This window comes from Argopecten irradians, chromosome 15 (genome assembly GCF_041381155.1).
Source record: "Argopecten irradians isolate NY chromosome 15, Ai_NY, whole genome shotgun sequence".
NCBI lineage: Eukaryota > Metazoa > Mollusca > Bivalvia > Pectinida > Pectinidae > Argopecten > Argopecten irradians.
Window position 1 is genome coordinate 13,025,809 of NC_091148.1, and position 27,253 is coordinate 13,053,061.

A 27,253-nucleotide genomic window follows, 5' to 3' on the forward strand; every position below is an offset into this window, starting at 1 on the left:
TGGTGTTTATTTTTCAATCATACAAAACCGGAGATTTGTTGATAAATCGGCCGTAGTTTGATCATTGGTTAAACTAACACGGGCCATTAGTATATGATCAATATACGAAAAAGATCAGATTGGTTTTAAGATGGACAGTATAGTAGTTCTGATGGATACATTTGTATTTATATCTACTTGAAACGGGTTGGGCGATTGATTAAACTTTGAACCGTATAAAAAAATATTTACATTGTACTGATCGGGCATATTAGGGTTACCATAGAGTAAAGTGTTAATATCATAGTCATGGGGTAGGTTTCTGAAACATACCGTTCTTGTTTGTTGGTAATTTAGACAATGGAGAAGGAAATGTTCAGAAGTTTCGTCAGATTGTTTACACGAGCAGCGAGGACTAACTACAAGATAACGATGATATAGATGAGAGTTTAGAGAACTGCAATGCATTCTAAGACGGGAGTGATGAATCTGGCCGTGCCTTGCCTTACAATAATAATAGTAGAGAGGGACAGCTAGGATATCAGTATTAAGGAAGTTTTTGAGACAGGTAATAGATGGATTAAATTTTATAATGTCCGGAAACGAGTTCCATAGATCCACAGAAGAAGGTAGAAAGGAGTCTTCGTAAAGGTTAGTGCGGCATGGAGGTCGATAGAAAGAATCGGCTCCCCTTGTGTTGTATGAGTGAATATTACGATAACGGGCTGGGAGCAGATTAGTTAGGTAAGGGGGGCACTGACTATGAACAATTTGATGGAATTTAATCATTTTGTGTTTTCGCCTTCTATTCATAGAATGGTATTTTTGACTTCAGTAGAGCTTTCGATAGAGTATGGCATAAAGGGTTATTATACAAATTACAAAAAATATGAAGTTCAATAACTGGTTTGAGATCTATTTTTCTGATAGGAATCAAAGAGTACATTATGTACCTTATGAAGGCTATTCTTCTAAACAATAAATCTAACTGCAGGTGTAGCCCAAGGTTCTATCCTTGGCCCATTTTTTTAGTCTTCATTAATGATATAACTAATGAAATTCATACTAATGCTAAACTTTTTGCTGAAAATACATCACATCCATACCGGGATCTCAATAATGATTTAGATACTATTGATGAATGGGCAAACGTTTGGAAAATCAAATTTAACCCTGATAAAACTATCTCGTTAACAATTACAAGAAAAAAAATATAAACCACTTGATACTGATATAACTTCAGTGCCATCATTAGGAATATTTCAAAGAAAATTGAACAATGCAAATTCTGTTCCTTTACTTATTACTCCTGCACTCTTAAATTGTAATCCTAGAAAATTGAATATTTTACTTTGTCAATTAAGGAATAATGCTAGTGATCTTAACCATGATAAATTTACTTATCATCTTATTCTTGATCCTTTATGTTTTGTGGCTATCATAATGAAGACTCTACCAATTTCTTTTTCCTCTGCCCCAATTATGTAAACTTTAGAAAAATTAATGACCTTCACATCAAAGTTGGTTTTTAAGTACATATTTACTCACTTCTGGAAATACTGATTTGCCTGCAGATATAAATGAATTTATTTTATCAAAAGTCACTCAATATATTTCAGCAACTAAAACGTTTTTGATGATTCCTTCAACCTCTCTATGTTTAATTTCATCTTAACCAATTTATCAAAATTATATATTTTTTTAATTTTCGAACATTTTACACATTATATATAAATGGACACTAACACGCAAACACTTGCATATGCACTCATTCACAATATTTAAAAACATTAAATTGTACGTTATGAGACATCCATAAAAACATATATTAACCATTAATAGCAAACCATAACGCATATTTATCAAAATACTTGTTCAGTTTGATCAATTTGTTATATATAGTGATATCTACGATAATTCATGTATAGATACATATACATATATACAAATTAAGTCTACATCACAATTCCAATTATGATCTAAAGTTTAAGTCACTAGCTATATCCTACTGGAATGAAAGGAGAATGAATGTGTGTACGCAGTTAAATAAACTAAAATAATACTTTTATATCTTTATATAACTTTCTACCCTACAGTCATCCTCGATACTCCAGAGGTTCCGATCACTTACGATCTCTACACCCCTGGACTATCTCATAGTGAAATTGAAGGCAGCTCAGTGGAAAACATTTGACCAATCACAGGCTAGCAAAAATTTCCTTTGAAGACTACAGAGAGAGCGACGCCTAACATCAAAGCCACACAGTCAACCACAGTGTACCGTTATACGGCTCTTTTGATGTTCATCAAAGGACTAAATTAACTGTTCTATTCTGTTGCCTCCAGTTTTACTATGATATAGTCCAGGGGTGTAGAGATCGTAAGTGATCGGAACCCCTGGAATATCGAGGATGACCTACAATGGAGAAGATTTGTATAGGCTTGGCCTGTTGTCTCATCCATTTATATGTCTTTTGATGTAATGAAATTTGTTGAAATGAAATGAACCTAGAGTTTCTGAGTTCGAGTCCTGGTAGAGGCAGTGATTATGCTTATATGAAATGATGTACGCTGTTACTATTATTTAAAAAAAAAATATAGCTGCATTTCAGCCCTTTAAAAGCTATTTTCTCGTGTTTCAATTTTGCTGAAACATCTGCAAACATGTATATATATATAATGTTTTACATTGATTTAAAAGTGTAGATAAAATCGATAACATGCCAAATAATTGGAGCTTTACCCAAAATCTTAGCATGTTTATCCAGTTAATAATTTGATGTATATTGGGTTTTTGATTTTTTTTAATTGTAAATTGGTATAAAAATAAAAAGAAGCCTTTTTCATTCGCAATAAATGCCAATAAAAAAGGATATGTTTACATGTAGATGGACACAAGAGGTCCCTTTGTCACATACCCGGAGTTTTGCTAGAAAACATCATTTCAAACCCATTACGCGTTTTTAAAAAAGTGTCAATGAGATTTTAAAAAGTCGTGATAATTTTATTGGGTCTTTTTTCAAAATGCATGAAATAGAGTCAACATTATGGCGTGCCGAACGTTGCAAAATTCAATAAGTGAAAAAAATGTTTTGTAATATATCGTTATATATGATCTTTAATTTGTGTGTAAAAACAATGAATGTTTGTAATTTTTTTAATATTTATATGTAAAAATAAAATTTTTGTTAAATAATTTCTTTGTGTGTGTGAAAAATATATTTGTGTGTAAAAAATATATTTATGTGTGATTTTCACACACAAACATAAAACAACATCACACACAAATATATATTTTTACACACAAACCATTTTTTCACACACAAATATAAAAAAATTACACCCAAATATATTTTTCACACACACAAAGAAATTTTGTTCACACAAATATAAAAAAATACACACAAATATGTTTTCACACACACAAATTAAGAATAATGAACACATAAAACGATATATTTACGATGTTTTTAACTTATTGAATTTTGCAACGTTCGGCACGCCATACTACATAGTAAAAGAATCTCACATCGTTTTGCTAATCGAACGCACCTGATACATCGTCGCTTAAACCCATACAAAATAACAGTAGGCTTATTATTTTCTTCTTACTGACATAAACATGAAACACGATCAATTATGTTTTATTTGAATTACAATTAAGATAGTTTTACTCAAAATATTACTTATAATTTACGATCGGGGTTTATTTTCAACGTCATAAGCGACAACAGAGAAACACGATGGCTGATGACATTCCCAAACCGCCGCCGACGAAGTCACAAGCTGACAATAATGAAGAAGACTTCTTAGAATGGAAACCAAGAACGAGTTGGACTGTTTTGCCGTCTAGCTTTTCTTCTGGGCCGTTAGGATTAGGTAAGATACAAGCCGACATTCACCAAAACTGAAATGTTTTTTTAACTTTGAAGGGCGACCTTATGTAACCACAAATCACGACGCCTTATGATATTCACGTAGCTCAATCGAGAAAACAGTAATTCTGCTTCGATGAGAATTAGTAGAATTGGAATATTTTCAACATTTCATATAAATTGTTGACCGGGACATTAATTAAGTCTTGAGTTTTCTAATGTGTTTATGAAGAACGTTTCTGGTTTATCACAACTCTAAATAGACTGGAACCAACAGGACGAAAAAAAACACATCCGCAGAGAATATCAACATCTTCAAATCTCGCCTAAACTATGACTAACCGGCAGATATATATATGTGTGCTCTCTCCCTGTCAATCATATGTCAATATTGTTTATTAATTATATTAATTAACAGATACATATACAGATTGATGTCCAGCTTCTAGTTAGAGTAAGAGAAATAACAAAATAACATCATAATTAACATGATTTGCTAGATATAAACAGGTAGGATTAAGCCAATATGAATGATACATACTCAACGTTTATTTGGTTTACTGATTTATCCTCAGGTTATTTTATTTATTTTGACCGTTATAGTGGTAAGCCCAGTATACGTACAAGATACTTATTTTCCATTCTAGTATAATTGATCAACTTTCATTTGAGGTGTCCAAATGTGCAGGAATCAGTGTCATGTCAATCAGAGTCTGAATTTTGATCCCAGCTAGTAAGTCTGGGTCTGAGGTCGGTGTTTTTCCTGCCTATATATTTGGGGCCGAATTTCTGCCCAATTTCCAATTGTATTTCTTCTGTTTGTATTTATTCCCCAAAGCTATGTCTAAATTTCTCAAATCAGTGACAATGACACACATTTTGTGTAAGAAAACTAAAAACTGGAAATTCCAAGTTATATTTAGTATGTACATCTCAGACTGGTTCTTAAGGAAGCAAACTTGTTTATGTGAAAAACACTGGAGGTACAATTCCGGCTAGTAAGACAGGGTCTAAGGTTCGATCCCAGCTAGTAATTCAGGGTCTTAGGTTCAACCCAAACTTCTGTAAGTCAGAGGGTCTGAGATTTAATCACGACTTGTAAGTAAGGATTTGAGGTACAATTCCGGGTAGAAAGTCAGGGTCAGCGGTATAATTCCTGCTAGTAAGTCAAGGTCTGAGGTACAATCCCGGCTGGTAATTAAGTCAGGGTCAGAGGTACAATTCCAGCTAGTAAGTCAGGGTCTGAGGTACAATTCCGGCTAGTAAGTTATGGTCTGAGGTACAATTCCGGATAGTAAGTGAGGGTCTTAGCTTCAATCCCAGCTAGTAAGTCAGGGTCTTAGGTTCAACCCAAACTTCTATAAGTCAGAGGGTCTGAGATTCAATTCTTGACTTGTAAGTGAGGGTCTGAGATTCAAGGGTCTGCAGTATAATTCCGGCGAGTAAGTCAAGGTCTGAGGTTCAATCCCATCTAGTAAGTCAGGGTCTGAGGTACAATCTCGGCTAGTAAGTCAGGGTCTGAGGTACAATCCCAGCTGGTAAGTCAGGGTCTGAGGTACCATTCCGGCTAGTATTTCAGGGTCCGGCTAGTAAGTTAGGGTCTGAGCTTCAATCCCGGATAGTAAGTCAGAGTCTGAGATTCTATCCAAACTGCTAAATCAGAGGGTCTGAGATTCAATCCCGACTTGTAAGTGAGGGTCTGAGATTCAATACCGGGTAGTAAGTAAGGATTTGAGGTACAATTCCGGGTAGAAAGTCAGGGTCTGAGGTTCAATTCAGGCTAGTAAGTCAGGGTCTTAGCTTCTATCCTGACTTGTAAGTCAAGGTCTGAGATTCAATCTCGACTTGTAAGTCAGGTTCTAAGATACAATTCCGGCTAGTAAATCAGGGTCTGAGGTACAATCCCGGCTAGTAATTCAGTTTCTTAGGTTCAATCCCAGCTAGTAAGTCAGGGTCAGAGGTTCAATTCCAGCTAGTAAGTCAGGGTCTGAGGTACAATTCCAGCTAGTAAATCTGGGTCTTAGCTTCAATCCCGGATAGTAAGTTAGGGTCAGAGGTTCAATCCTGGCTGGTAAGTCAGGGTCTTAGGTTCAATCCCTGATAGTAAGTCAGGGTCTGAGGTACAATTCCGGCTAGTAAGTCAGGGTCTGGAGGTACAATTCTGACTATAGCTAGTAAGTCAGGGTCTGAGGTTCAATTCGACTATAGCTAGTAAGTCAGGGTCTGAGGTTCAATTCCGGCTAGTAAGTCAGGGTCTGAGGTACAATTCCGGCTAGTAAGTCAGGGTCTGGAGGTACATTTCTGACTATAGCTAGTAAGTCAGGGTATGAGGTTCTATTCCAACTAGTAAGCCAGGGTCTGAGATTCAATACCGGATGGTAAGTCAGGGTCAGAGGTACAATTCCAGCTAGTAAGTTATGATCAGAGTGGGTCTGATGTTCTATCTTGGCTAGTAAGTCAGGGTCTGAGATTCAATCCCAACTACTATGTCAGCTAGGGTCCGAGATTCAAATCCGACTTGTAAGTCAGGGTCTGAGGTTCAATCCGGGCTGTAGCTAGCTAAATCAGGGTTTGAGGTTCAATCCTGGCGATAGCAAGTAAGTCAGGGTCTGAGGTTCAATCCGGGCTGTAGCTAGTAAGTCAGGGTCTGAGGTTCAATCCGGGCTGTAGCTAGTAAGTCAGGGTCTGAGGTTCAATCTGGGCTGTAGCTAGTAAGTCAGGGTCTGAGGTTCAATCCTGGCGATAGCAAGTAAGTCAGGGTTTGAGGTTCAATCCCAGTTATAGCTAGTAAGTCAGGGTCTGAGGTTCAATCCCAGTTATAGCTAGTAAGTCAGGGTCTGATCGAGATTCAATCCCGGCTATAGCTAGTAAGTCAGGGTCTGAGGTTCAATTCTGGCTAGGAAGTCGGGGTCTGAGGTTCGATCCCGGATGGTTAGTCAGGATCTGAGGTTTCAATCCTGGATGATAAGTCAGGGTCTCAACTTCGACCTCGGCTAGTAAGTCAGGTCTGAGGTTCAGTCACAGCTAATAAGTCAGTGTCTGATGTTTCGACCCCTCAGATGTAGGAAAATACATGTATACATACTAATTAAACTCAAACTCACAACTTAAAGATGCTCCACCGCTGACAAACGGCATTTTTTTCACTATCAAAAACAGGAGCAGACGATTTAGTATTTTTCTTCAGTTACAAATGTTACTTACTTTACACAATTACCACCATCGAAAAGTTTGAGCTTCTCATTTTACTTCAAGTTAAAAATATAAAAAACAATTAATTGCATCCCGAAAAAAATCGGTGGCACTATATCTTATATGGAATGAAGTACTGATTGCGCAAGCACCAAAGGCAAACTAAATTATTTCATATTATTTTTTTGTGTTAATAAGACATATATATACTCGATTAAACACCAATTATTGTTCAAATGATGAATATCATTTTATGTTCTGTCGGCGGTGGAGCATCTTTAAGTTTGCATGCTGTTGGAAGAATTGGCAACTGCAGCCTTTATTATGTTGATGAATAGTGACTTAGTCCAGATATTGTTACTCAGTGTATTTACCATTGTTATCAAATAATCAAGTTGAACACTTAATACCAGTTATTTTCACAAGTCAAATTTCGTGATTTGGACCAATAGCTATTAAAGTCATAATTTCAATGAATAAAATTTTAAATGATTTCGCTTTAAAGTTTAAAGGGACATGAACCTTAATAAACCATGTAAATTTTAGTAAAATACATATTTAAGATGTGTCAGATACCTTACTAAGTAATATATATCAGTTATTGTGCAAATGTGTCAAATAAAATAATTATAATAGAAATTCCATGTTTTTAAACTAGCCGGGTCGAGTTTTGTAGCCTGAGTGTGATAAAAATAGTAGTTTTGAACTTTAGTGACCTTCCATAATGCACTGCACAAAGTAATGGAAACAAAATGGTGGGTCAAAAACGTAGATGAAGCGAACACAAAGGACTTCAGAATGAACAAATATGGCTTATACTTCATATGTCAACGATCGTAAATTAGAAAAAATCTTAAAATGTGGAAAACTAATATTCCTTGTCATGTCAGCAAGTTTGTTGCTTATTATAACTTTGTTTTTGATCAGCTTTCGTTTTGCGTTCCAAAATAGAATATGGCGGTCTATTTTTATATCATTTTTAGGGAAGGTATTCCCCATATTTTCCTGGCGTTTTATTTAACCAATCATTGTGATGAAACCATCAATTAACATCTGAAAACCCTATCTAAGCATACAGAACAACTTATTTAAGGTTCATGTCCCTTTAAAGATGCCCCACCGCCGACAGACCATAAATTTTATTCATTACTTGAACAATAATTGATGTTTAATCGGGTATATATGTGTCTAGTTATTACAAAAAATGATATAAAATAATTTATTTTGCCTTTGATGCATGCGCAATCAGTACTTCATTCCATATAGAATATAGTGCCACGGAATTTTTTCGGGATGCAATTAATTATTTTTTTGCAATTTTAACTTGAAGTAAAATTAGATGCTCAAACTTTCCAATGGTGGTAATGGCGTAAAGTAAGTAACTTTTGTAACTGAAGAAAATACTAAGTCGTCTTCTACTGTTTTTGATAGGGAAAAAATACTATTTGTCAGCGGTGGAGCATCTTTAAGTAATTCAACAAATTCTTAACATTTCATGTATCATGTCGACACATCAATGACTTTTTGAAATTGTGAAAATATATTCCCAGCTATACAAATGTACTTGGTCTAAGTATTCTCTAATGATTTTTAATGTGATAGTGAGATATAGTTATGACCAAATCCTTTACAAAGGAGCAAATGATTTGAAAAATCTAAGTCAGATTCGCAAGAATTACTGGCTGTTTGATGTTGAAATTTGATTTTAATTTGGAATTAAATGTCTTGTTACAGGTGATCCAGAAGATACATCATTACGTAAAGTAGAAAAAGAGGTATTGATTCCAATGGTAATGAGAGATAAAGCCTGGATGGAAAAATGTCGTCCAGAAGTAATAGGTAATTAATTATAAATCTATTAACTGAGATGTAAGACATTCTCACATATTACCACAAGCCCTCTACCTCAGGGTTGAGAGTTTGAATCCAATGTGGGACAGTTGCCAGGTACTGACGACTGGTCGATGGTTTTCTCCTGGTACACCAGTTTTTCCTCCATGAACAAACCTGGCATGCCCTTATACCCTGGCTGTTAATAGGATGTTAAACTAATAAAATCAAAAACCAAAATTGAGATTCCCAAATACGAATAAATAGATGTTAGTGGCAGTGAAGAGGATTTTACAAAGGGAAGAGCATTAGTAACAATATACAAAAATCTTATCAAGTTTCGAAAATGAATTCTTTATACTAGGCTGACTAATGTAACTTTACAAGATTTAAGTTAGAAGTTTGTCATTGTTTACTGCAATTTTAAACAGATCTATTTCTCCGGTATATAAAAATTGTATATATATATATATATCCTTGCTCTGTCTTAACAATTCTTTGTGATTAATAAACTTGGTTTAAGACGAAAAATAGCAAAAATGTGAAATTCAGTATGAAAGTCTAAAATATTTTTAGAAATTATTTTGCTTTTTCATGTTTTCAGCTTTTGAAAAATGTGCCAAGAAGGAGGAGTTCATGATGATGTTTCGATGCCGGGAGAAAAATAACATAATGCAACGCTGTGTTAAAGCTTGGTATGTATATACTCTATCAATATAATTGTGATTCAATTAAAAAAGTCAAGAGAGATTATATCTCCTTCTTTATTAGGTGGAGCAGGTGACACCAATCTGATTAAACCACAGATCCTTATAACCACTCCGTTCAATATAGGATCTGACAATATCCCATAAGGGGTCACGTCCAGATGACCTTTATACCACGTGTACTTGCAGTTTCTACACCTTACAACATCAATTGAAAACGTCTTTTCGCCCCAGTATCCATATGCAATTAGCTTTGTTGTGCACTTCGGGCGATATGCCCTGCATACACGAAAATAATTAGACAGCTTTTTCAAACTATTTCATCCCCAGTCAAGATTCTGGCAGTGCCAATTTGCTTGGCCATTTCAAAAAGTCATCTTGACGTGACCCCTAATGGGATGTTCTCAGATCCTCTTATCCAACATAGTGATAATAAGGATCTGTATTTTAATCAGATTGCAGGTGACACCAAACCTTTTAAAATGATTTCCTTATAATGGTGAAAATTATACACCTTGCTAGATTAGGTAATATATATTGGATGAATACAAGAGCACCTTATGTTAAAAATCACACCACAAATTCTCCACCTCTGAGTCACGAGTTTCAATTTATTTTCGGGTACTCCAATTTACCTCCACCATCTGAACCTGGTACATCCTGAAATGACCTTGGCTATTTATCAGACAAAAAAATATTATCCTATTGAACCAAATGTATAGTTATACATTAATGATCTTTGCAAACGAGGGGAGGCAACTCCAGCTAAATTTCAATCAATTTTAGTCCCTATTAGTTTTCTACATATTAAAGATGCTCCATCGCCGACAGAGCATAAACGATGTCCATCATTTGAACAATATTTTGTGTTTAATTGTATGTATATATGTTTAATTAACACAATAATTAATATAAAATAATTCATTTTGTTTTTTATGCATGCGCAATCAGTAGTTTATTCCATATAGGCCATATATAGTGCCACGGAATATTTTCGGGATGCAATTAATTATTTTTAATATTTTTATCTTGAAATAAAATAAGAAGCACAAACTTTTCCAAAGGTGTTAAGTAAGTATTTTTTGTAACTGAAGTAAAATACTAAATCCTCTGTTCCTGTTTTTGCGAATGAAAAAATACAATTTGTCAGCGGTAGAGCATCTTTAAATGCAGGAATCATTTTACAGCTTGTATTAATTACTTTACCAAAGAGCTTAAGAGTACTTCACAAAACACATATAAAATATGAAAAATACAGATGATGATAGGGGACCGTGTATATATATTAACCAAACTACAAATATACTACTAAATCCTATTGCCACAGCTGAACTGATGCTGATTACAGGACAGGTACACTGTAATTTCTAGAAGACAACTCTATTGTGGCAAATAAGATTAGAGACTTATAGGATATTTTCCTTCCTTGAGGGTAGAACAGGAATTCTCTACCTGAGGAGGAGATCCATGACTGTCTAACCCGAGGCTGTTACACTGTTGTGAATCTCCTTCTAAAGCAGAGATTTTCCCCGTCCTAACTTCAAGGTACAGATTTATCCTATCTCTGCCCCTGTCATTCTCACCAAAAAATGTTAAAAACTACACATACTGCGATTTGAGAAAAGACAGGTATTTATTTACTTCCTGTATCAACTTGGATATTTTTATTTTTATTTGTAAATAAACTGAAATAAACTTGTTGCACTGTTACACCAAATCTAAATTGTTAGAAAATACTCAAAGAAATACCGACACATATTGAATCAAAACTATTTCTTTTTACCCGGTAAACATTAACAAAATATGTGAGGGAATGTGGTCTTACGTTTGCGGTAATTATATAATCATAAGGTCAAAGTTCAGCACGTGCGTGAAGCACAAGCTTGGGGTCAAAGGTGATATGGATCAGCCCATTAGACTGCACAGGTTACCTAATGGGTAATGTCTATTTGCATATGACATTTTACAGCTTCCGGTTTACCATACGAATTTGTTCTATGCATGCAGGCTGTCTTGCCTGGGTAAGAGAGAGAAATCTTATACCCTCACCAGAAGTTCAGATATCTCTGTCGGACAGGGTAGAAAGTGTAGTCTCCCATACTTCACAGATATATTATGTGGCTGTAGGGGAAAAGACAACTAAGTATGTCTTACACAGAAGAGTATTAGATAGCTTACCGGGTACTTACACAATTATTAGACATACAGAGTACAGCTTTAGTAATTAAGTCAGAGGTGCAGAATTAGGGGCCGCGGTTGTTTAGATATCTCAACACATTACCATAAGCCCTCTACATCTGGGTCGCAAGTTCAAATCCCATGTGGGGCAGTTGGTTGGTGGTTTTTCTCCGGGTACTCTGGATTCGCTCCACCAACAAACCTGGCACGCCCTTAAATGACCCTGGCTGTTAATAGGATGATAAATTAATAAAACCTAAACCTAGACTTTAATCCCTAGTGTAGGAAGTGACTATATTATCATAAAATCATGTGCTCTGCTACATTATCAAAGATAATTAAGGTATTATCATGAATTATGAAATTTTTCAGATCAAATTGTTATTTAGTGACTTCCATGTTTATGTGACAGGTTTCAAGATGAAGATTTCAAAGAGGAGTGTAAGCAGATTTATTTGGACAAACGGAAAATATACAGAAGTACAGGAGAGGGACAGAAATTACGGAGAGAGGAAATGAAATGGCAGTGAGACATGTTGGTGTAAACAAATCAATTTCACAATCTGGGCTCATCTTAACTTCAAGGATACTGTTACCGTACTGTACTAATTTTAGCAGTAGTTTAATATTAGTTCATTATGCACTGTCTCTGAAGTGCTAATTTATGTACAGCACTAAATCTTGGAGAATCTGTAGTTCTGGTATTGAACCTGTGAGTTATGTTAATTTATATCTGCGCTATCAAATCATAATGTGTATCACAAATTTTTACTTGTGCTAAGATAAATACATTTACAGTTCTTTCAAATGTTGAAAATTTATGTCGACACAAAGTTAATGTTACCTAGTGCAGTAAAACCTGGTTTTTTACCATGATGGGACCAGATCAAAGTGTTGAAATCTGTTGTGGACTTTAACTGTATAATGTATAATCCTTGTGAGTATACACTGTTGTATTTAACTAGCTTATAGATGTTCTGTGATACATCAATGGCATCAGTTCTAAAGAGGTTTTAAATAAGAGTAATCTCCCCTCAGTCATTTGGTTTGGTTTTCTCTGGTTACATGTGTTTATAAATCTTGTGAACTAAAGATTTATCGATCACCTGCAGACTTAAGTATAATGAATTGAATGAATTCAATATTTGAACAACCTGGACCTTGCATTTATTTATCCATTATGGCTTGGTGGAAAGGCAAGAATGCCCTCTCAAACAGGCCATAGGGGTTTTAGTACACTACCCTCTGCACATGTGTAGGAACCCTGTTCATTTCATAGTAACAGAAACACTTTGAGAAAACCTTGCAATGCTATCTTTATTTACACAGCCTATTGTTAAACATTGTTATATTATGAAAAATATGGCAGAAATCTGTTTCTTTAAACAAGAATCAGTTTCATGACGACTTTAAATAGATCAATATTGGACTAGTGAACTGTCTTTTGTAGAAAAGCAACATTTATTTCCTTCCCTGTACACCATTGCATGTCTGTCATCTTGACGTCTTGGTCGAAGCACAGGGTCTTAATGACGTCAGGTAATAATGATGTCACAAAAGATTCATGTTCAAATTTGTGCCATGTCAATAATGCTTGTTTCCCCGGCCGCTACTGCAAATAGTACCAGTGTGTGTAGCCAATCAGAATATCCAGTATTATGGCACGTAATGTACTAAACATCTTCAGAGCTCTCCCATCTTCATGATTGTCTATAATGAGCTCAATATTTTAACAACATTGATCTTGTTGACCGAGTTTTGTTTATTGCGTTCACTTTGTGAACATCTTGAGGCTTGAGTTCTGTATCTGAACATTCAGTTCTCATGTTAAACCCCTGTTATAAGTAATTAAGTTATTAATGAAATATAGGTGTATAACTCTCCATATGAAGTATGATGGACGAAAGTGAACATATTGTAAGAAAGTGTTTGTTAAATGTAAGAAGTGAGAATATTGTAAGAAAAACGATAAATGATCAAATGAAAAGATATTGTGAGAATGTCTTATTTGAAATAAAAAAATGGTTTTACATAAAATCAGTTGTTTTTTATTTTTGACTATTACTAAGTGATTAAATTGTTTTATAATGAGTATCTATGGAGAGAATGTTTGATATAATTTGTATGATAGATGTAGACTGAGTTTGCTATGGTAACCATATCAAAAATCTACATAAACGATGCAATTGTGTAATTTTTTACAAATTTTACCAAATTTTAGTGGTTCATCCTTGAACATTCTTTATTTCTCTGTAAGATGAGTTCAAGTGCCTGTGACTATTCTTTATTTCTCTGTAATATGAGTACAAGTGCCTGTGACTATTCTTTTATTTCTCTGTAAGATAAGTACAAGTGCCTTTGACTATTCTTTATTTCTCTGTGTGACTATTCTTTATTTCTCTGTAAGATGAGTACAAGTGCCCGTGACTATTTATTTTTCTGTAAGATAAGAACTAGTGCCTGTGACTATTCTTTATTTCTCTGTAAGATGAGTTAAGATAAGTATCAGTGTGCCTGTGACTATTCTTTATTTCTCTGTAATATAAGTGCCCTCTACAAGTCGGTGATTATATTGGTTCAGTACTTAAAATACCCTGTATATTATTTTAGATGGACATTGCTAGGATTGCGAAAAAATTGATCTGCAAATTATCAAGAAATGGCTAAATGATAAAATAATAACCTTTATGGCCTGATTGTTAAATTTTTTATAACCACTAACATTTAAGTTCAAATGGTGAAGATCTCACCTCGGAGACAATAATAACATCTTGCTTCACTGCATTTTTTTACAAGACAGTCAAACAAAAAGGAAATCGGCCTTTAAAATGATTGCAAATGTAACATTTGCCGTGTAAGGCCCGGTCCCACTGAAGAGCGGACTAATTATATTACGGATTAATTTAGTTTAGAAATATTGGGCGCTCGTTGTCATCCGCAACAAAATTGGCTAGAAATAACAAAATTTAAAGTATAAATTACGGTTATATTAATAACATTCTGCGAATTTATTACGAACAAAAGCGGATATTTCAGGAATAAAAGCGAATACGATAACGGATGCTCTCCCGTGAGGCGTACAATCGGTAAGATTTTCAACAATGCGATACGTAACAAACAATTACGAATATATAACGCATATATTGAGGAAACAGGTCGGAAGAATTGCGATTGTTACGGAAATATTACGAATCTATTAATAATGCATTGCGCAGATGTAGCGGAAAGAACGGTTGTATTGCGCATGTAGGGCATCTGAATAATATGGTGGCTGATTTGTGCCATTTTCGCTTTTTCGCGTTGGAAAAAAACCGCGAAAATGGCACAAATCAGCCACCATACTTTTCACAACAACATTAAAGCAAGCTGCAACTTTCGTCCTACCTCCTTCAGATACAAAGAAGGTCCACACAAATTCAAATTAAAGTAGAAAACTTTTTCTTTTCTGTCTTTGAGACAATTTCATGACTTGAACAAGATGATTGATATGTTGTTGGATACCACTGTTATGCTGCTTTGGTATTATTGCAGAGGACCCATTATTACACTTGTACTTCTCGACGGACTGAAAATAAATGACAAATATGTCGATTTTTGCCATATTTTTACAGTAGTTTTGGTTCACACAAGACGTTTGTTATACATTCGCAAATTATTCTCAAAACAAATGCATAACAGACGCAATACAAACGCTGAATTCAATATTCATTCGCTGCAAATTATTTTAATTCGTGATGTCAACGTGATAGGTACGCTATATATTCGTTTTACACACTGTCCCAGTTCACTATAAAGTCGCAAAACCCTGTCAGTTGCGGATATCAACGAATAACAGCGGATATACATGTAATCAGCATGTATTGAGTATATATTGCGTACGTATAGCGTATCTAATGCGAATAATTTCCACAATCAAAATTTTGTGCAGTTCAAAAATCCTGGGAACGGAAAACCCCACCATTACGGATAATTGCGGACGTGTGCGGATGTTGGGCGACAGATACAAGTACGATTTACGAATATTGCGTATGTTCAGCGGATACAGTGTTGTATCAGTGATCAACTTTGTGCGCAATGTCTTCGTAAATCTTCCTAAACGCCAGTGGGACCGGGCCTAAGTCGTTAACGGTTTCGGAAGATGTTTTAGAATATATTTAACTTTTATACAAAATTATTACAGATGTTAAACCTTGTAAAAAATATCAAAGTACGTGTGTATGTAAACGTTAACATAACTGATTAACCTGTGTATCTGTAATATCGAAAGTATACAGCATGTTGCCATATATGTTCTGATTTTACCAGGTATTGGAATAGATCAACGTCGACTCAATTATGCATTATTTAGGCCAGTGATACCGATATACTATACTGAATCAGATAAACTTGCAGAAGAAATAAACATTAATACCTTTAAAGGCCCACTACCTTTCCGAAACGGCTTTTAATTTTCAAAATGGGAATGTAAAACAAGATCGATAATTTTTGTAGAGTCTTAACAATTATTAACTTACCGTTAATACTACATTCATCATCACATTCTGGACGATTTGGTTAAAATAAATAAAATGTTTATTTTCATAACGCGGGTCGTATTATGTTTCCCGCCGTCGTCCTAAATACCGCGCGGTAGTTGACTATCACTGCGCCAGACGGCAAAACAGCGAATTGACTCTCCACTGTTTTCATATATTACGCAGGAAATCTTGCAAATGTTTGGTGTCGTAACCTTATTTTAGGTCATCGGTATGCATTTTCTGATGTTATTAATGTTCTTTAAGAAACCTTTATATTTTGCTCCGGAAAGGTTATGGGCCTTTAATTTTGACAAAATAAAATCTTTAAAAACTAATGAAACTTGATGGGTACGGATTGGCCAATCATGGGTACGAGCTTGTCAAATATTTTGGGTACGACTTCGCCAATTTTGGTAACGGGTTAGTGGGTACGAGTTGGAATGGGTACGTGTTAACTATACCCCATGCAATTCAAGATGGCAGCTATCTTGAAAACATATTTTTAGCTATTCTAAAGAAGGTTCTATCCAATATTATTATCTTTATTTCCTCCAAAATTGAAAATTACTTAACGAATGACATTAAACATGAAAACAATCAATAAAACAGCAAATAGATAGTTACAAAGATGTACATGTTCAAGTCTAATAATAAGTTATTAGATGAGATTTAATCGTAACAATAAAGAACACTTGCAAAAAAAAAATATAAATAAATAACATCCCCTAATCTAAACTCCTCTAAACCACTATTTGAGTAATCATATATATATATGTATAAAAAAATTGGATAACAGGCAGCGCCTACATTGTATATTGACCCTTTCCCGATTCCGTTACAGTGCTTTACATTAGTATTGTTAAATTATATACGTTAAACTTACCATAAAATGATATTTTTTCTATAAATATATTGTAAACGGTTGTACAATAAAATATCTGCATACCTATTGATAGTTTAATATAAAATTAAAGTTTCATACTGGAAAAGTAAATAGAGCAAACGTTTTACAACACGTACAACACGTGCACCTTTTATACTACGTATGTCATATATATTTTACTCGAATTTGGACAATAAAATGATAAAAAAAAATGAAGTAGAGAAAGCAATTCCACAACATTGTGCATTTGCACGTTATGTAATGAATATTGTATATAATCTCATTTTACCTTAAACTTAACCTTCTGCCCTATCCCTGTGAAAAGTAATAATTCTACCTACATTATATGCATATTTTTTGCTGATTTTTTTTGTAACCAGAGACAAAGATAATTAATAATTAAATTATTGATATCTCTGTTGTAACAAATTTAAATTATTTCTATTTTTGATAAAATATTCTGATATTCCGCCATTCGTTCAAAAGACGCGGTTTTATGTTTTGGTGCTTTCTAATATAAGTAGTGGAAATATAAAAGAGATTTCGTTCTTCACTAAATAACCTTATCATACAATATCCAAAAGAGATTGTAATTTATTTTGTTAACTAAAAAATGAACGAATCCATGTGTTGTTTTAGTGTTTACGAGAGAGGACAGTTTTATTCCTTTATCTGTCATCTTTGACCCGTGGGCACCTCAGAAATGACAGATAAATGTAGCTTGGGTATATAGCGTCTTTTATCTCACCCGTTTTACCGTCAAACGTGACACGGTATTAAATATAATTAAGTTCTAATTACCATGCCACCTAGGGTGGTAAGACGGGTCACCACGTAATCACGCCCACTGACCCCTGCGGATATTCTCGACCAATCATAACACAGGAAACAAGTCGAGTGGAAAATTACATGCACCAATAGCCATGTCTCAAAAACAATTATCCAATCGTGACGCACAATCAGTCAAGCGAAAATTGTACATGCGCAGCTCCTTACTTTGTTTTTACATAACACGAGTATAAAAAGGTTGATTTTACGCTAAGTTTACAAATTCTAACAATAGTTTCAGTCGGGTAAGCAAAAACCAGTAACGCCGAGTGTAAATTTCTAGAAGTAACAGAGCTTTTTCGGGAAAGAAGTTATCATTCTATATATATATAGCTACTGCAACCCGACTTCACGTCCGAATTCAGAAGAAGAGGGGTAAGTTTTTACTTACTAGTCAAAAGCAAGATATTATAACTATCTAAATCTCTAGTATTATCAGAAACATATATATGTTTCTGGTATAATCCATATCAGAGGATTATTGTTTTTCATATTCATTAACGTGTGTGTAGCCCAAATTCAAAGACCATTGTGAATATGGTACACAGCTACCATAAGATTTACCCACGAACCAATTTAACAAACTCATCCAGGTGCCTGCCGAATTACAGAGACAGGGAACCTGTCACATAAGTATCAAAAATAAATCACTATAGCAATAACTGTTTGAACTTGAAATGAAACTGATATAATCATGAATAGATTTGAAAATTAATATTACTATTTTTTCCTAATTAATAACATTGCGAAGTTGTAAAATATGATATCGTTGTAAAAAAAATGAAAATTAATTTGAAATACAATAGTTTTGGATAGTTTTGGATAAAAATGTGAACCCTGTAGAACAGTATAGGTACCTTTAAAATAAAAACATATCATTGCATCAATAACCGTTTGAACTTAAAACTGATATTATCATGAATAGATTTGAAATAAATAATACTATTTTCCTAATGAATTACACAGCGAAGTTGTAAAATATGATATCGTGGTACAAAATTGAACTTTTTTGAAACTATTTATATAAACTAATTTGAAATAGTTTTGGATATAAATGTGAACCCTGTGGTACACCTAAACAAGGTATAGCTAAACTGTCTCTTGGTGCATATTTTACACAACTGGAGCATAGACATGTGGCACGGTTGTAGGTTCGTTGTAAGTATAATGTAACCGGTTGGGCTGTGTTACTTTGCGTCTTCGGCAGCATGCTTCAGTGATATAGCACTATAAGAAAACACAACACGAATTTACCGCAGTTTCCCAAAACAAGCACCTCGCACACCTACACGCAACACATCGCATACATGGGAGGCCATTCTTACATGACACTGGTTGTTAATATGGCGCTAATTTATCAAACAAATAAAAACAATTACAGTTGAGTGGTCATTGGACAGTTCAAGTATCAATTACTTTCTCTATTTTAAAGTACTTATACATCATGTAGATAGAAAGAACAATAATTGTTAAGATTCCTAGAACTTCAGATGTTGAATACAAATGCTTCGTTGAAATGGTAAATGGTGCTTCAGTGCTTGTAATAACTGGGGCTGTTGTGTAATGAAACACAAGCAATGAGTGAGTTTTTCTGTACTTTTTGTAGAACTGTAACTATTGCTGTAAGTTTTCGGTACTGTCTAAACAGAAAAACAAAAGCTATAAAACTTAAAAATATACTATTGTGATGGATATAAAAGAAAGCATTGTAGTAAAACTTGGCACAAACTTTGCATCACTATCTAACATTGTTTCAGAAAGAGTTAGAAAAATAACTTGATTTTGTTTAGGTTTCTGGAATATTTTTTTATATATCAAGACTTGCTTTCTGTTCTGTTGCTAACAATTTTTTGAAAAATTGTGAGTAAAAAAGTTTAAAATGTGGTACTTTAACATCTAATGGATGTAAAAATGTTGAGTTTGGTTTTAGATTCTCAAGAGAAAAATTGAAAAAACTGTTTAATCAAAATAAGATTAACTGTGTGAACCATGGTTATAGATTTTCTGTTATTTTTGTTTACATCCATGCCAAAGTTTTGGAACAAATAGAGACTCAGTAGATACAGAGCACTTACAAGGAATGGATATTATACAAGAAGAACATCCTGTATGGAATTCAATGCCATGGTCACACCTTACTTCAAAATTTGATATATTTATCAAAGAAGGTGAGAAGAATTCATGTGAACATTGTTTGGGGTAATGACATTTGTTTGAAGTGAAAAACACAAGTTTTATCTATGTTTGTAATGTCATCATGAAAAAGACTCCAGAAACAAGATATATGTGTGTCATTTCTTAATACAATTTGTTGATTACAATGCCAAACATGACTATTGTGAGTACAGGATTGTATATGTTTACTGCATAATATTTATCGTCCGAGGACAGAATGAAAAATCTTTTATCTGTAACAAGCTCAGTACCGTTACTACTAGTACAATTAAGAGGGATAGGAAAACTAGTCAAACTAAACAATCTGGTACTGATGTCTGATATTGGAAAATGATCTGCTATAAAAATGTCTAAAAAGAAGGAATTTTTAGCATTCTTGTAATAAAATGTTGGATGAGAATGGGTCAAGAAAAAACCATGAAGTAAAAAAATAACACCTACAAAATGTAAAATTATTGGTTAAGACCTTATCTGTATTAACAATGACATAACTGGCCACTGAAAATGAAACAAACACCAATGATAAAATACTTCCATACCTATTAAGTAAATGTATTAAAAGCTTGCAAGCTAATGCCATAGCAGCAACTAATTATTGCTTATGTGCAATATCCGTCAGAAAATAAGAATATGTTAAAAACTACTCATAACAGTTCAATGCCATTATGGTTATCATTTAACAGCTTCAAAGTAATTACCTAAACGATCTTCAAAATTATACTTAACAGACAGCTGTGCAACCCACCAATGACTGAAGAAACCTCCTAAGCCATTAGTCCCATCAGGTATGGCGTAAGAAAAGTACCATCTGACGCCCATATAGGCATGATCGAAAAAGGCGACAAAATATAGGATCATATAAATACAAAACTTCCTGAACTATACTTAACCCTTCCTAATGCCTCCCATTTTAGCACCGCCATCACTTTTGCCTTGTGTTGAGCGTTTGCCCCTGTGGGGAAGGCTCTGGGTTCTGTCCCCTGGCCGAGACACACCAAAGTCTATAAAGTGGTAGTTTCTGCTCCTGCTCAGCGCTCAGGAGTGGGACGACTGGTTCGCCCGTTGTCAGTATAATGTGACCGGGTGGGGTGTGTTGCTTGGTGTCTTCGGCGGCATGCTCCAGTGATATAGCACTATAAAAAGGGCAAAAGTTCCATTATACAAGAAGACACAACATGAATATACCGCAGTCTCCCGAAACACGCACCTCGCACAACATACACGCAACACACCGCATACATGGGAGGCCGTCCTTACATGACCATAGCTGTTAATAGGACGTTAATTAATCAAGCAAACAAACAAACCATTTTATTCTGGTTAGCCCTAATTTGAGCAACATTTTGGGATAGTTCATTTAAGTCTGACGTAGTAGAAGTACCAAAAAGAGTTTTTGCCAATGAGCCAATAAATGGTAAAAATGACCTACGATGTCTGTTGTTTGGAATTCTCCTAAGGTCATGATAGGGTATCAGAGTTTTAATTTTTGACAATATCGTCCCTAACTGAACTCTATTTTGTTGATGTAAGGTCATTATCTCTTCCATTGCTTCCTTATACCATTGGCAGTTGTAACATGGTAATGGTTTTTCCGAAATGAATGGAAATACTGGTAATTCGAGTTCAAAATAGTGTGTCCAATGGTCTGCTATGGGATATAACACTCCTTCATTTTGAAGGTAACACCACAATTGGACAGTGTTTTTGCCCCGTCATGTCCTTCTGCTTTCCCCATATATACGACCGCGAAGAAAAATAAACAGAAAATTGGGAAAGACGCCATGTTGGTACACCTACAAAGACAGTAAGAAAAAAAATCTTAGAATCTATCAATGGTAGTAAAAAATTTGGGAAAACATGCGTCAATATTTTAACCCTATAGCACTAATTTTCACTTAGAAATTCCAAGTAAAGAATGGTTTTATACTATAATTGATGTCAACTATTGACGTTAAAAAAATAAATAGAATAAACTTGTCAAAAATGGTATCCTAACCTATCTCTGAATTTTCAAGGGATTTCAGCAGATAAAAAAGTATTTTAAAAATATTTATATTTCCATGACACAGCTAAGACCTTTATGGTTACACACATCTATATATAAGCAATAAATAATCTCATATAATAATAAACCATTGACAACTAGAACGAATTTAGCCTTATACTGCAACACTCGATCAGTTGCTTAATTTAAAATCTCATGAGTCCATGAATTGGTGCATCACATTATGAACTTAAAGTATCAATATTCTTTGATAACTTTGACTTGTATTTTCATATTAATGAACTCTGTTGTATAGACACACATAGAAAAATGATAACCCTAGTGTTTAAAACTATGTAAGTAAGAACTAACAACACTTTTCGGGTCTATCAATCTCTAACTTTTTGATATATAAAATACTGTACAACAATATGACTTTATCATATTATTTAATATGATTTGTGCAAATTAAGATGAAAAACTGTTATTTTTTTAAATAAGAATGCTTCTAGAATACATTTCAATCTCGCTTAAAATAGCGAAATTGTTTTCTTTTACGTCCCTGTTTTGTATGAGTCCTATTATACTCATCTACCCATTCTTTTGCTACAATGCTAGCTGGCTCCCATGTAGTGACACTAGTATTTTTCCCATTTAATTTTTAATTGCTGTATCCCTTTCCTAACTTCTGCTTAAAATTTTCCCAAATGGATATTCCTTTTCACATACTGAGTTATGTTGGGAAGGGTCAATGTCATTTGTGGTCTGAGGCTGATGTTGTTCGTCAATAATATCTGGGTTTGGTTGCTGTTGAATTTGTCTATATCAGCTTTAACTGGCTGTGAAAGTTCCTAGAACCATTGATTTGTTGTCGATCCAGGCTTTAAACACATTATACACAAATTTGGTTGAACTGCTTTATCTGTCCCCGTAAACGTAACGTGATTTGAGAATTGATCTATAAATAGATCTGCTTCCTCCTGTGATTTTGACTCTCCCGAAAAGGGGGTAATCGCTTTATGGTAGCTAACCGCCATACCTGTTTTTTTAGATGAAACTTTTGGGTTATGACGCTCCTGGACTATATTATTGCCGTTGATGCAGAGTCATCTACTGGCCCATTACTTCGAAGAATATGTTGATGTCTTGCCCATATGTCATTTTCTGGTTGTCTAGACATCCGGAATCATAATGTTGGACCTCTACCAAGCTGTGACACGGTTGGGGAATTAGCTGAACTCTTTTAGCTTCACCGTGACACGCAGTGTGCCTTTTAAATATAAAGAGAAGTCTTGAATCAAGTCCGAAGTTTATTGCTGTCGTCGAAAGAGTGCAGTTACAAATACAAATGCATTTATCAATAATGAAGTTGTTGAATTGATGTACAAATAAAATGTTTACATTTAACAAACAGATGATCTGACATGGAATAATAAACAAGAGGCCCAGAGGGCCTGTATCGCTCACCTGGTTTGTAATGCCAAGTAATGTTCTGAATACAGGTTCATTGTTTCTTTTCTGAAGGAATTTTAATATTAACCTCTAAATCCCCTATTAGGCCCATCCCCTCCTGCCCCCAGGGGGTCAGAGCCAAAATTTATACAAGTTCTGTTCCCCTTCCTCCAAGGATGTTTGTGGCCAAATTTGGTCACAATCCAAGCAAAACTCTAGGACAAGTAGCAATTTATAGGATTTACCTCTATTTCCCCTATTGGGCCCCACCCGTCCTGCCCCTGGGGGGCCAGAGCCAAAACTTATACAAGTTCTGTTCCCCTTCCCCCAAGGATGTTTGTGGCCAAATTTGGTTACAATCCATACAGAACTCTATGACTAGTAGCGATTTAAAGAATTTACCTCTATTTCCCCTATTGGGCCCCGCCCCTCCTGCCCCCCGGGACCAGAGCCAAAATTTATACAAACTCAGTTCTTATTCTCCAAAGGATATTTCTGGCCAAATTTGGTTACATTCCATGCGGAACTCTGTGACTAGTAGCGATTTAAAGGATTTACCTCTATTTCCCCTATTAGGCTCCGCCCTCCAGCCCCTGGGGGGGCCAGAGCCAAAATTTATACAAGTTCTGTTCCCCTTCCCCCAAGGATGTTTGTGGCCAATTGGTTCCAATCCCTGCAGAACTCTATGACTAGTAGCGATTTAAAGGATTTACCTCTATTTCCCCTATTGGGCCCCGCCCCTCCTGCCCCCGGGGGGCGAGAGCCAAAATTTATACAAGTTCTGTTCCCCTTCCCCCAAGGATGTTTGTGGCCAAATTTGGTTACATTTCATTCAGAACTCTATGACTAGTAGCGATTTAAAGGATTTACCTCTATTTCCCCTATTGGGCCCCGCCCCTCCTGCCCCCGGGGGGGGGGGGCAGAGCCAAAATTTATACAAGTTCTGTTCCCCCTCCCCCAAGGATGTTTGTGGCCAAATTTGGGTACATTCCATTCACAACTCTATGACTAGTAGCGATTTAAAGGATTTACCTCTATTTCCCCTATTGGGCCCCGCCCCTCCTGCCCCTGGGTGATCAGAGCCAAAATTTATACAAGTACTCTTCCCCTTCCCCCAAGGATGTTTGTGGCTGATTTTTAATACATTCCATGCCAAACTCTAGGACAAGTAGCGATTTAAAGGACTTACCTCTATTTCCCCTATTGGGCCCCGCCCCTCCTGCCCCCGGGGGGGCCAGAGCCAAAATTTATACAAGTTCTGTTCCCCTCCCCCAAGGATGTTTGTGGCCAAATTTGGGTACATTCCATTCACAACTCTATGACTAGTAGCGATTTAAAGGATTTACCTCTATTTCCCCTATTGGGCCCCGCCCTTCCTGCCCCCGGGGGATCAGAGCCAAAATTTATACAAGTTCTGTTCCCCTTCCCCCAAGGATGTTTGTGGCCAAATTTGGTTACATTTCATTCAGAACTCTATGACAAGTAGCGATTTAAAGGATTTACCTCTATTTTCCCTATTGGGCCCCGCCCCTCCTGCCCCTGGGGGGCCAGAGCCAAAATTTATACAAATTCTGTTCCCCTTCCCCCAAGGATGTTTGTGGCTGATTTTGGTTACAATCCATGCCAAACTCTAGGACAAGTAGCGATTTAAAGGATTTACCTCTATTTCCCCTATTGGGCCCCGCCCCTCCTGCCCCTTGGGGGTCAGAGCCAAAAGTTATACAAGTTCTGTTCCCCCTCCCCCAAGGATGTTTGTGGCCAAATTTGGTTACAATCCATGCCAAACTCTGGGACAAGTAGCGATTTAAAGGATTTACCTCTATTTCCCCTATTGGGCCCCGCCCCTCCTGCCCCTGGGGGGTCAGAGCCAAAATTTATACAAGTTCTGTTCCCCCTCCCCCAAGGATGTTTGTGGCCAAATTTGGTTACAATCCATGCAGAACTCTAGGACAAGTAGCGATTTATAGGAAATGTTGACGGACGGACGGACGGACGGACGACGGACGACGGACGCCGCGCCATGACATAAGCTCACCGGCCCTTCGGGCCAGGTGAGCTAAAAACATCATAATATTATATATTAGTGCATAACGCTTATGATTCGTGATCGGTATATTATGATAAATACGGTAACTTTTCTTAGCGCTTACAAGTCTAAATAATTCCTATAAAATACAAGGTATAGCTAACCTGTCGCTTGGTCCATATTTTACACGACCGGAGCATGGACATGTGGCATGGTTGTACATGTAGGTTCGTTGTCAGTATAATGTGACCGGTTCGGGTGTGTTGTTCTGTGTCTTCGGCAGCATGTTTCAGTGATATAGCACTATAAAAAGTGCAACAGTTCCACTATACAAGAAGACACAACACGAATATACCGAAGTCTCCCAAACACGCACCTCGCACACATACACGCAACACATCGCAAACATGGGAGGCCGTTCTTACATGACGCTGGTTGTTAATATGACGCTAATTTATCAAACAAATAAAAACAATTACAGTTCACCTTGACAAGTAGTGTACCTTTTAGATAAGAATTGAGTCTGGCTTCGTAAATTATCAATAACACTAAGGAGTAATTCTTTATTCTGATGTACATGTATTTGGTAATGTTAGTGATAGGGTGAAGTGTGTTGCTTGGTGTCTTCGGCAGCATGCTTAAGTGATATAGTACTATAAAAAGGGCAACAGTTCCACTATACAAGAAGACACAACACGAACATACCGCAGTCTCTCAGTACACTCACCTCGCACAACATACACGCAACACACCGCATACATGGGAGGCCGTCCTTACAAATTGATCAAACAAACAAGTATTCTTCGCTTTGCCATAGCAGTAACTGATCAAGCTTGTGTAACTTCTGCAGATACATAAGTTTTGTTAAAACTACTCCGAACAGTTCAGCATTATGTTTATCAACTACATCTTCAAATGTGTTACCTAAAGGATCGTCAAACGTTCTTACTGCTGCTGTAAACACTCCTATTTCTTTAGACACGGCATTAGCCATTTCATTTTAGTTAACCATAATTTGTGAAACATTTCGTGATAATTCATTTAAATATGATGTCGTAGAGGTACTTTTTGCCAATGAGTCCATAAATGGTAAGAATGATCTAAGATGCCTGTTATTTGGGATTCTGTTAAGGTCATGATGTAGTATGAATGTTTTAAGTTTTGATAACATTGAACTCGGTTTTGCGTATGTAAAGTAATTTTTCTTCAATTTCATCTATGCGCAGTTATTACATGGCATGTTTTTTTCCGAAATGAATAGAAACACAGGTTAATAAAGTTAAAAATAGTTTGTCCAATGGTCTGTTCTAGGATATCGAACTCCTTCATTTTTGAAGGTTACACTGTAATTAGGTAGTGTGATTTTCCCGTTATGTTCTTCTGTTTCCCAATAGATACGGTCGTGAAGGAAAAAACACAAAATCTGGAAAGATGCTGTGTTGAGAAGCATACCTACAAAGACTGAGAAAAAAATAAATAAGAATCTACTAAATCTATCAATTGTACTAAAATGAGACAAAGATGCGTCCATATTTAGCCCTTTAGCCCTAATTTTCACTTAGAAGTTCAAAGTAAGGAATGGGTTTAGACTATCTTTGGTTTGAAGTATTAACAGTGGAAGGTAGTT

General features: G+C 35.6%; 1 protein-coding gene across 1 annotated transcript; it reads left to right on the top strand.

Moving 5' to 3' along the window:
• Positions 1 to 3,454: 3,454 nt before the first annotated feature.
• Positions 3,455 to 13,447, top strand: LOC138308952 (COX assembly mitochondrial protein homolog). Its single transcript, XM_069250008.1, has 4 exons — positions 3,455 to 3,858; positions 8,781 to 8,885; positions 9,481 to 9,571; positions 12,174 to 13,447. The coding sequence occupies exons 1-4, from the start codon at positions 3,723 to 3,725 to the stop codon at positions 12,289 to 12,291; spliced, it is 450 nt and encodes a 149-aa protein (XP_069106109.1). The 5' UTR covers positions 3,455 to 3,722; the 3' UTR covers positions 12,292 to 13,447.
• Positions 13,448 to 27,253: the final 13,806 nt, after the last annotated feature.